This window comes from Boleophthalmus pectinirostris, unplaced genomic scaffold, assembly GCF_026225935.1.
Source record: "Boleophthalmus pectinirostris isolate CB_2022bp ecotype Guang Dong unplaced genomic scaffold, ASM2622593v1 HiC_scaffold_16, whole genome shotgun sequence".
Classification (NCBI taxonomy): domain Eukaryota; kingdom Metazoa; phylum Chordata; class Actinopteri; order Gobiiformes; family Gobiidae; genus Boleophthalmus; species Boleophthalmus pectinirostris.
The window spans coordinates 38452970-38465539 of NW_026571095.1; the positions used below are offsets into that span (position 1 = coordinate 38452970).

Sequence of the window (12570 nt, forward strand, 5' to 3'; positions counted from 1 at the left end):
CCGCTCCTCACTTCTCCGCCTTGCCTAACCAACACTGTAGTTAGTTGTTTACAAGTCATGTGCAGTGATGAGTACTTGTTTTCTAGAAACAAGCCTGTTTCTGGCATAAGGAGGAGGAGGGAGGAGGTGTTTCTACGTAGGGAGCTGTAGGGGAGGGGGGGTGGTTTCACGCATGCGCAACATTTGAAAAAGGACAAACAGTCGCTGGATTTCTCGCTCCTTGGAAAATCCTCTATACAACCTTTAAAGATTTATTCTTGACTCCTCGTCAAGTATAAATATATATGTGAAAATAAACATTTAAAAATATATTTTCTTTAATATTTTTTATTTTCAGTTCAAGGTAATACTAATACATGTGCTTTACTAGTCTCAGTGAAAGTGGTGTGAGCGTGAGTGATGGTGGAGGTCGGAGGGGCCGATGGCGCAGATTGGCAGCCTCACTTCCGTCAGCCTGCCCAGGGCAGCTGTGGTGACAGTAGTAGTTTACCACCACTGAGTGTGGAGTGACTGAATAATGAACTGTAAAATGCTTTGGGTATCTTGAAAGGCGCTATATAAATGCTATCAATCAATCAATCAGTGTAAGTCACATTTTTCACACATCAGAAATAATAGTAAAAAAAATACATTTTACAATGAATTAAAAAGAGACAAAAACACTTCCCTGAGGTCCTCCACAGGAAAGATTTGAAATGATCTTTAAAGGGACACAGTGTTGGTCTGCAGCTGTGTTCACTTCATCCTCATTGACATCGAGGCTTTTGATCATTGTTTTAATAAATTATTCATTGATAATTGTCCACAAGAAAAAGGATAAAATGAGGAAATATAATGTTCACACAATACAACAACTAAATGAACAAAAGGTCATATCAGTGTGTTTATGCACTTGTCTGGAAAACATTTGACTTACATTTTGGTCAGAACTCAAAAGATAAAATGTCTGACTGTAAAAAACTATTTAACTTTCATAATATTGTCACACATTGGAAAAGTAATATTCATGAATCATCTGGTTTCATCTGTATTCACTAAATCAAAGTTTGTTTTGAATATGAAAGAAGCAGAAACACATCCCTGTTATTCACAACATCCACATTTATCAAACACATTTTATTCATATTTATTTCATCCTGTAAATTACAATTATTACAAAATATAATCTTTACTAAACATTCACTTTATGTTTCAGGTTTAATTTATTTAATAATTTTGTTATTTATAGTAGCGGCCAAAACTTGCCCTGTGCAAGGTCCACTATGGCTGCAGCGTGTGTGGTGACTCGGACGCGTGTCTTCAATAAAAGAGTCCAAATACTGTGTTCCTCAATATTTATTGGCGTACTTCATAGCCATCCAGAAATACACAGATCACGACAATGACGACGACGACGGTCAAAAGACTGTATACCTTCACACTGCAACACCTGTGTGCACATTTTCTCCCCCTTTATATAGGGCAGCAAATTACGTAGGAAGGTACAAATAGCACACACAGAGGCGGGAGGTAGAGAGGCGTAATATGGCTCCAACATTCATAGTAAAATGGTGAGAACAGAACCTGTGTCTTTTCGGTCATGTGGTTCTCTATCAGTAATATTTACAGATTTAGGATTACACTCTAACAAATTTCTGTAGTTTCTACAGTAACTTTTACAACTGCTTCTTGCTTTCACAAATTACATGTCCTAACTGTAGATTGCAATGCACTGTGGGACAAAAAATATTACAGTTAGTAAAAACTTTTTCTACAACAGCCTGTTGTAAATTAAAATGAGTTTGTGCTTTACTGTAGATGGGAGGATATTACATGTAAATGTTGTATTTTCAAATGTTTCTACACTGCACACATTCAGTTAAGAAGAGCAGAGACAAACAGGAGCTCATTGGGATAATGCACTTGTCCATTCACTCCACAAAAGAGTAAGTAACCTGTTGTTTTGTTGTTGTTTGTTTGTTTGTTTTTAAGTCATTTTTTATATTTTTTCCCCGTTGTAATACAGCTTGTAGGATATCTTATTTGTTTGTTTGTGTGTCTGTGTAAGTCTCGCACTTAAACGTAAACGTAGCCTATTAAACATAACAGAACTGCGCTGTTATCTGTGGTCACGCATGTGCATTTAGACCGGTATAGGTTTGTTTACATCATGGATCTATTTTAATTGTGTTTGATAAAATAAATTAATACATTAATACATTAAAATAAATACATAATAATAACAACATTATTCATCGCAGAGACAGAGTCAATTAAAATTTAAGAATAAATGAAGAGCAGCTAAAAATAAAAGCCACTTTCAGAGACTCAGGGACAAACTGAAGCGTGTTTACTCTGAAACACAAGATTTGTCCCATTTCCCTGATGAATATATTCATGGATTTATTCACAACATTCAGGATTTATAAACAACAGGGAGTTTGTGCTTGTTGAGTAAGATTAGTGTATGAAGCTGTGTTCTGTTCTAAGTGTTTGCAGAGGAAGAGTGTGTTGGGGAGAGTTTGAGGAGTGCAGGGACCTGAAGTGTGGGAAAACCGGAGACTCACTCACCAGTCCTCCCACTCCTACTGATGAGCTGGAGCTTTTGGGTGAACAGGACATGATTTTAAGAAATGACCAGGCTGGCCACGATCGACACACTCACCTGCAGTCATTCTCCTGTGACGTTCTCCTGTGGACAAGCGAGTCCGGCCCACTTACACCGGGGCTGGAAGTGCAGGCACAGATGGAGTGGTGAATTCAGGAGTTCTGACAGGTGGAGGAATCTGTGTCAAACATGACAAAGATGTTACAAAAACCTGCAGGTATTTCAACAATTAAACATGACTAACATCAGTAGGATTTAATAAAGTTGATGCACTCCTGTTTTCAACATCTGCGCTTAAAAATGTCAAACTCGGTGCTGTCAGATTTGTTTCCATATAATGTAAAAAAGTAATAAAAGTAAAATGTGTGTGTAAATATAAACTGTGTAAATAACTTCATAACAAACGTCGACATGGTGGTGGTTTGGAAGTGGTCATTAGTAAAACAGTGGAATCCAGACTTTGTGTGAGTGTTGTGTGAGTGAGCTGAGAGCAGTGTGTGGAGGAGAACAGAGCAGAGGTTTTTGTACGGCCTCTTCATCACTTTGTATCACTGTGGTGGACGTTCGGAGGAGGAACACAGCTCATCATTCACAGTAAGTCATATTCTCAAAACCACTTTTTATTTTACTCTTACACATCATGAGTTCAGTTCTACAACATTAATATTTGTTAAAAAAAAATAAAAATAATAAATAATAATAATAATAATAATAATAATAATAATAATAATAATAATATCGTAAACATAATTATAATAATCTACATTCATGATAAAATCTGAACTTGGTTTGTAAATAATGAAGAATATTTGTGAGAGGTCATTGAAAAGTTTGATGACATTTTGAATCTCTGTAATTCTTCATCATTTACAACATGTTCACATGATTCTCAATGATTCTTTACACTTTTACGCTCAAATGTAGTTAAAAGGAAGTGAAATACACAGCTGTCTTGTTCCCACCAAAATACATCTTTAAACATCATAAATCAAACAAAGAGTTCAGTTTGACTCGTACTGTGGAGTTCTTCTCCAGAGTAAAATACCAAGAGTATTTTTGTTCATGATGTGAGGTTGGTGTTGCTTTGGGCTTTTTGTTTAAACATTGTAAATTGGCCTATGCACATGCTTTTGTAGCTTTTCTCTGACGTTGATCAGCTCAGTTTTTTTCTGATTTGAATGTTGAAATATTGAGTTTTGTGTGAACCACCGGATCTAAATGTATCAAGTAAAAAAAGAGTCATTTCTCTTGGCACGTGAGCACAGTTTAAGAACCATTTGTGTGTCCGTACTTGAAGTGAACTCGTGTCAATAATGGACATATTACACATGCATATGAACACAAGTGGTGTGTATTTTGCGTGTTGTGTGCAGGTGGCCCGGTGCGCCCCCCCTCTGTCTCTCTCGTGGGCCCCTCTCTGCAGCAGCTCTCTGGGGGGAGGCTCTCTCTGCTCTGCCTGCTCAGCTCCTACTCTCCACAGGGAGCCAGTGTGAGCTGGGAGGTGGACGGACACGAGCTCACAGACACAGGTACACAACACACAACTCTGCACAAACCACACAAACAATGGCATTTCAAATAGTTGGACTCCAACAGAAGTCAAAGACCCGTGTGATTCCATGTGCCGTTTTTACTCTCATATTTATGTGTATTTGATAGAAATACTTCCATTCTGACTGCAGTAAGAGTTTTACCTTGTTTACAGTTTTCATCATGATAAAAATGCATCTTAGTTGTTCTCAACATAACATTTCAAACCATAAATATACAGAATATTTAGTGTCAGAGTAAAAAAGATGTATTCATGTGTTTACCAAATGACAAAATAACATCTTTTTGAAATAAGAAAACTACGCAGTGAAAACAGTCAGAAATCTAAACAGCTCAAGTTAAAACACATTTTATTTAGCTCATTTTAACAGATTTTTACAGTTATGTCGACAGAAGTGAAGATCTGTGAATGATGAGGAAGTCGGACCATCATCATAGAGATGAACAATTTAAACTCAGTCTTTTGAATGTGAAAAGGTCTCAAAGTGTTACATATTACAGGAAGCTGAAAGCATGAAGTGAAATGTGAAGAGAAAGTTGAGTGTTTGAAGTCCTTGCACATAGAGGACATTTCCTTCCTTCCTGAATAAAGCTGCTTAAATGGTGCTGGTCACAGGGGCGGCTCAGAGCAGCGTGGAGCAGGAGTGTGAGCAGCCTGTACAGCAGCAGCAGCCTCCTGAGCCTGACTGAGGACAGCTGGCTGCAGGGACAGCTGTTCTCCTGTAGGGTGCACCACCACGGACACGTCCACGTCCAGTCACTGCACAAGAGCCACTGCTTAGAGCCACTGCTTAGAGCTGCATGGGCCCTGAACACGGAGCATCCCACAGCTGCAGTAAGACTCAGATGTAGAGTGTGACTTTTGCTCAGTGCACAGGCTGAATAAAACATGTTCCATGACAACAAGTGCTCTGTCTTTTGTTCTATGAGCTCCAGCAAATGGGACGTCTCTGCTTATTTCAATATTCATGTCTGTACATTACACTTCACAAAAATATAACAATAATATTGACAATAAATAGAGCCACAAGCAGCAATGATGGGCCGCTGCCTCAGTTTCCCTCTTTACATGAGTCCCACTGTCGACTGTGAGACACAATCACACCTTCTCTTCCTCTTTGCTACACTAATGGAGGCGTTTTTACAAGATAAAAAGTTTCAGGCAAAGTGTGCGACAGCACCACAGGAAGAAGATTAACAATGTCCCTACTCCTCTAGATCATTTTCACCAAACTTGAGCTCATTCTGACAAATGCCGGAGGAAAAGTTCATCAAACTGTATTTGTAAAAAAACAAAAAAACAAAACAAAACAAAACCCAGAGAATTTGTGATCATTGTATCTTTGATATAAACATGGGATTTTTGGTCTTCACGACAGCATCAATACAGAGTGTCACTGACTTGATTTATAAACTGCTCATTTGACACTATTATATTATTAATATTATTATTTAATAATTCTATTATGAATTATACAAATGATCATATTGTTATATGATGGTTTCATCTGGATATTACACAGTTTATTATGAAATACCAAAGGAGCAAAAAAAACATCCATGTGGTTCAGAGCAAAGACATTTATTTGTATTTCTTTATTTGTTAAATTCATTAAAGTCACAATAAAATGAATCTTCCTTTGACCTTCCCAGAGGCGCTCTGCAGGCTGATCCCAGTGACTGTGTCAGTGGTGGGAACACTGCAGTGTGCTCAGTGTGTGGGACACTGGACTCTGGGAGCCCTGGCTGGCCTCACAGCTCACAGCCACGCCCCCCTCCCTCCACTGCTGTGCGGGGAGCGTCAGGCTGCTGCTCCAGCTGTAGTGGCCGTCCTTTTGCGGCACCGCGGGGCTCCGGCTCTGCTCCCCCGCCCGCACCGCCACCGGACACCTTCCAGGACACGCTCCAGTCTGACGGGAAGCCCTTGTTGGCCAGGCACACGAGGGTGGCCTTCCCCTGGGCCAGCTCCTCTCTGGAGGGGGGCAGCACCCAGAGGCTGGGCTCCACTCGGCCCACTGTGGACACACACACAAACACACACACACACACGTTTTTCTCCATGGAATTATCCAGAAAATAACAAAAAGTGACTCCATCAAAACCAGTATTTAATTGTCAATACAAACACATGTATTTATGTAAATGGAAGATGAAAGTGTTGAAATTGTTCTATGGAACATTCCAGGTAAAGCAAAAACATTTTCAGGTGGTGGACCTCACACCAGTAATCTTGGACTTCATTACTTCCAAAAAAATATATAAGAAAGTCAACATACATTTAAATATATGTAATGTTATCTAGAATAATAATAGGAAATGAAGTACTTTTTTCAGTGCAAATGTAACTTTTAGCCTGAAATGAGTGAAAACAGAACTGAGAGGCTCCACTGAAGCAGAACAACAGAACAGTTTCAGAGTTAAAGATAAACTTTAAATAAAATCCCCTGAAATGTACACAGAAAACAAAAGGTCCATAACGACATTTTTTTTTATTATTTTAAATAAATAAATAAATAAATAAATAAATAAATGTTTCTGTGTTACGACAATTTAAAAACCTTAAAAAATCTGAACAGAAAAATAAATAAATATTAAACTTTTTCCCCCGCTAAAATCATAAATTTTAATTCAAAAAGTTACAGTGGGAATGAAACATTTCTGTATAAACTGAGGTGAGTGACTGTGGGGATGATAAGAAGACACTGCTCACCCAGAACTCCAAACAGTATTTAGAATAAAACAGAAAACAATCAAATGATGTCAGGCTTCAGAAATAGAAACAGATGAATCACAAACTAAACCAAAGTGTCATTTAAAGTGAACATAAAGAGATGACTTACAGTTGAGCTCCAGTCTGGTTCCTCCACCGAACGTCCACCACAGTGATACAAACTCATGGAGTGGTCGTACAAAAACCTGCAGCCGCTCAGAGAACACCACAAAACCATTCAGCTGTACAGAGACTGGTAAACAACTGACAAACAGCTCACATTTACACATTTAAACTGAAAAACACTGTTCACAAGAATCACATCTACATGAGTAACTGATAATTACTGATAATACTTGATAACTTAATTACTTAATTACTTGATATCACACACACACACACACACACATATATATTTTAAAAAAGGTATTTGAATGAATGAATGAATGATACTGATGATGAATAAAAGAAAATGAAGATGAAGAACATGTTAAAATAGGAGTTGAATATAAATATATATGTGGAATTAAACACCTAAAACTATCATTTGATTTGATTTTATTGTAGGGTCAAGTTTTAGTAATAAAAGTGTTTTACTAGTCCTGGTGTAAAGTCACATTTTAACACACTCAATTATTCAATATATATATATATATATATATATATATATATATATATATATATATATATATATATATATATATATATATATATATATATATATATATATATATATATAAAAAATCACAACATATTAGACCTTTAACAATGAATTAGAAAGAGACAAAAACACTTCCCTGAGGTCCTCCACAGGAAAGATTTGAAATGATCTTTAAAGGGACACAGTGTTGGTCTGCAGCTGTGTTCACTTCATCCTCATTGACATCGAGGCTTTTGATCATTGTTTTAATAAATTATTCATTGATAATTGTCCACAAGAAAAAAACAATACAACGACTAAATGAACAAAAGGTCATATCAGTGTGTCTATGCACTTGTCTGGAAAACATTTGACTTACATTTAGGGCAGGAGTCGAAAGCTAAAGTATCTTCCTGTAAAAAGTATTTAACTTTCATAATATTGTCAGACATTGGAAAAGTAATATTAATGATTCATCTGGTTTCATTTGTTTTCACTGGATCAAACATTGTTTTGAATCTGAAAGCAGCAGAAACACATCCCTGTTATTCACAACATTCACATTTATCAAATACATTTTATTCATATTTATTTCTTCCTATAAATTACAATTCTTTCAAAATATAATCTTTACTGAACATTCACTTTATTCTTCAGGTTTAGTTTGTTCATTTATTTTGTTATTTATATTAAAATTGTGAGAACAGAACCAGTGTCTTTCGTTCATGTGGTTCTATATCAGTATTTATTTTACAAATTTAGGATTTGCTTTTCTCTCAAACATTTTTGTGGTCAGAAAATTCAAAGGTCACTGTGTGAGTTTGTGTTTGTGCTGCCTCTGCTCCAGCTCTGCTCTCTGTAGTGGTCAGTAGTGGTCAGTAGGGGTCAGTAGTGGTGAGAAGGGGTCAGTAGTGGTCATTAGGGGGCAGTAGTGTGAACTGTGTGTCTGTCTTTCCAATCTGAACCTTTGAAACTCGATCTCCACCATCAAAACCTGGATGAACCCATATGTTCTTTATTTGTACAGCACAGTTTGTCCACACAGTCATTCAAAGTGGTTTACAGAATAAGAAAGACATTCAAATCACAAAACAAACTAAACTAAACCTAAAATAAACTGAATGGCAAGACAGACATTTTAATTCTTTGCTCAAAGGATAAGGGCAAAACTTCAACCCACAACTTCACTCCTTATCTTTTGATTACTCATACTACAAAAAAAAAAAAAAAAAATAGGGGTAACATTTGACTCTGACCTTAATTTTAAGAACTACATTTTAAATCTTCGTAAAATCACTTTTATCCATTTACATAATATTTGTAAGGTCAGAAGTGTCCTGTTCAAACCTGATGTTGAGAAAGTTGTTCATGTTTTTGTTTGGATTCGACTGTTGTAATGAACTTTATGTTTGTCTTAATAATCACTCACTAAACAAACTCCAGTTCATTCCAAATCCTGCTGCTAGAATTTGGAACCAAAACTCAGCACTTTGAGCACATTACACCCATTTGATTGTCACTTCACTGGTGCCTGTTAAACAAAGAAGTGATTTTCAAATGTTATTATTGCTCTTTAAATCTCCACATGCTTTGGCTCCTTCCTACATCTGTGACATGCTTTTAGAAGTCACTCCACTCAGACCTCTCCGTTCATCCAATCAACAACTTTGAACAGTGTCATGAATACAGCCCCGATCTGGTGAGGGCGCCTTCATGTACTATGGCCCAATTCTCTGGAGCTCTCTGACAACTCCCATCACAAACTCTCACTCTGCTGCTGTGTTTTAAACTAGGTCATTTTGATTAATTTTTATTCTGTTTTTCACTTTTTACATATTTACAATTGCATGATTTTATTCTATGTTCCTGTACTGTATCTGTGCTGTATAAATACAGTCATGACACAGTCCCTGCAGCTGTTCAGTGTGCTCCATGTCTGTGTGGGAGCCTCATTTCCATAGACAAACACTTTGCATGAACAGCTGCATGGTCCAGTGGGACACTTTATAGTCCTGAGAGGTGCACTCTGGAGCACTGGCAGCTGTCCTTCATGACAACACAAGCCACATACGGCCTCCTCATCACCAACATGACTTTGGTGTGCGTCCTCATGTGGACTGTCCTCTGCTGCTGCTTCACAGGTAAAGTCCAGAGAGTCCCACTGCTGTCCTCTGTCCACATCCGTCCCTCTGAGACCAACCAGACTAAACCATCAGGTGCTTTGTGTTTGTGTGTTCAGAGTCCAGAGGACAGGTGACAGTGAGTCAGGCTGGAGCAGTGAGGGCCGCCCTGGGGGACACCGTCAACATACGCTGTACTGTCAGTCCAGCTGTGCAGTATACAAGCAGGTTACACTGGTACCAACAGAGAGATGGAGAGAAACCTCAACTCCTCATTTATCAAACATCTAACCGAGCGTCAGGTGTCCCCAGTCGTTTTTCAAGCAGTGGATCTTTGTCTGACTTGACTCTGACCATCAGTGGAGTTCAGCCTGAAGACTCTGCTGTGTATTACTGTCAGAGTTATCACTACATCAACAGTCAGTATGTGTTCACACAGTGAAAAAGACTCGTACAAAAACCTCCTCAGACTGAACTGAAACTGACTCACTTCACTAAACTCACACTGAGACACAATATAATGAGAGTTAAGCCCAGGCTAAAAACTTTATTATACATAATTTATCTTTAAGAGAAAAAAAAAACAAAAAACAAAACAAAAAAAACATACATTTGTAAAGTCGTTCATTATGTTAAAATCATTTGAATGAATCAAAGTCATGTTCTAAAGTCATGTTAGTGATAGTGTAGAATGAAACACTTTGTAGTGTCAAAGTGACAAAAATATGAAGACAAAGAACAAACAAAAACAGGAGGAAAATCTATGTGGAAATAAACATTTAACAACAGTATTTTGCTTTATAATCATTAATTCAAGGTCATACTAATGAGCATTTTTAAGTTGGATCTTTAAAGGGACACAGTGTTGTTCTGCAGCTCTGTTCACTTCATCCTGATTTAAAGTCAGACTTTTGATACTTGTTTGAATGATTTATTCATTTAGAGTTACAAGAAAAATGACAGAATAAAAAAATATAAAGGTAACACCACACAACTAAATGAACAACACTTTTGAATTGACCTCCAACTGTTTTAGTCCAACATTAGCACAGAATATTCATTATTAAGCCACATTTAGACAAACTCGAATCTTTATACAATATATGTTTAGATTCTATTAATTATCAGTGTATATCTGTCCTTGTCCTGTTCACAGTGACTCACTTTTGGTCAAGACTCAAAAGCTGAAAAAGTCTCAGAGTCAAACTCTTGTTTTCATTTCTACATTCAAATGAAACATATTGTCTTCATAATATTGGGAAGGACAAAACACATCCCTGTGGTCCACAGCAAACACATTTATTCACATCACTTGAGTTTCTATTTAGTTGTTCCCCTAAAGTCACAGTGAGTTCAAAATGTGATCTTTAGTCACACTTTTCATGTGTTCATTATTTATAATGTCGTGTCTTTGCTTTGGATCAGAACCTGGGTTCTTTCTTTTCTGTGCTTCTGTACCAGGAAATATCAAATGAAACATATTTAGCTTTAGCCTTTCTCCATTTCAGGGTCTAGTCAAAGGGTCAAAGGTCACTGTGTGAGTTTGAATATGAGCTCTGCTCTCTGTAGTGGTCAGTAATGGTCCAAATCAGAAACTTTATTAATGAGCACACAAACAATTTGGTAGAGTTTATTTTTGGTGCAGCGTTGAAAAGAAACTTACATCAACTGTCAACAACTAGAGCCCGACCGATATGGATTTTGTTGTGACCGATATGAAACCGATATAATGGGAGTTGGAGCTGCCGATAGCCAATATAATCGCCGATATTTTTAATGATATAAAATTCACTCTAAATCTTGAATTGATTAAAAAAACTTAGGTTTGGCTCTAGTGGATTCTAAACTGGGTTTATTTAGGCAACATTTATTGTTATTTTGACTCTTTACATCATATTTACATACAGTAGATTGGCCTAATGGCATTTTTGCATCACATTCTAGCTACTGTTACTGTCACTGCTAGTGATTCCAGTTTTTTTTTTTTTTTTTTTTTGGAGAACCGGCTCGGCTCACTAAAGCAACTGGCTCTTTCGGCTCCCAAGCGACTCTTGAGATGGTTTTTGTTGCAAGCAGGACTAAACCAGAACTGAACCAGGACTGAGTGTCGGGACTCGGTTTCTATCTTTCTCCTTCACTCGAGCCCAAGTTTAGTCCTGGTTTATTCATTTTATGCTGAACTGCAGCCAAATATGCACTTTTTTTTTTTTATCCTATGCACACGCAGATTTCTGAAAGTTTCGTTTTCAGCCGCTGCTGCTGTCAAACTACGGGTCTACAAGCGACTTGAAGAGAAAAAGTGAGAAAAAGAGAAAACACGGCTCCCAATAAGAAACATGCTCCTGTTGTTCGCTTCAAAGAGCCGGATCTAAGAGCCGCTTCGATCGCGACCGACCCATAACTCCTAGCTAGTAAACTATCGCTATTAGCCTTTAGCCGTAAAAACGTGCGCACCGCGGTAATTAATTATATGCATAAATGTGGATCATTCACACGTCTATTCACAGTTTATTTACATATCAATGCTGGTCCAGTAACAAATATACGGCCAATATAGTCACTTTACAATAGACCAATAGAAAACAGCCTGTTTATGTGTGGGGAGCTACAGCAGCTAACCGCTAACAAAACCTAAACTAGCTTCAAAGTCGATGTATTTCCAACACTCACCGCTCACACAGGCTCCTCCTCACATCACAAGTCTGCACTAATAAAAGTCCTTTTAATCCAGGCTCAAACCGATTATCCGAAAAAGAAAATAATCTCAGTGTTGCGCACCGTCTGCGGGTGTAAACAAACACACGTGAGTGAAGTGACGTCACTCTGTGGTGTGTTTCAGGGACAGTACGGACACAGACACAGACAAATGACACCGTAGATAAATACTGATGCGGAGCCACATATTAGGACATTTGTCTGTAAATTGGATTAAATGAACATAATGTAGAGAGTCTAAGCTTTA

General features: G+C 37.6%; 1 long non-coding RNA gene, 1 pseudogene and 1 gene segment (V, D, J or C); 2 read left to right on the forward strand and 1 right to left on the reverse strand.

Moving 5' to 3' along the window:
- The window catches only part of LOC129408286 (immunoglobulin lambda-1 light chain-like), an 8372-nt pseudogene extending 1197 nt beyond the window's left edge, over nt 1-7175 (reverse strand).
- On the forward strand, nt 2469-5038 carry LOC129408349 (uncharacterized). The gene is made up of 3 exons (XR_008631895.1): nt 2469-3181; nt 3961-4116; nt 4755-5038. It is a non-coding gene; the product is annotated as an uncharacterized LOC129408349 (long non-coding RNA).
- Nucleotides 7176-9461: 2286 nt separating the features above from the next.
- On the forward strand, nt 9462-10153 carry LOC129408344 (Ig kappa chain V region 3547-like). The segment is given in 2 exon segments: nt 9462-9629; nt 9728-10153. Coding segments are annotated over 2 exon segments (414 nt in total).
- Nucleotides 10154-12570: the final 2417 nt, after the last annotated feature.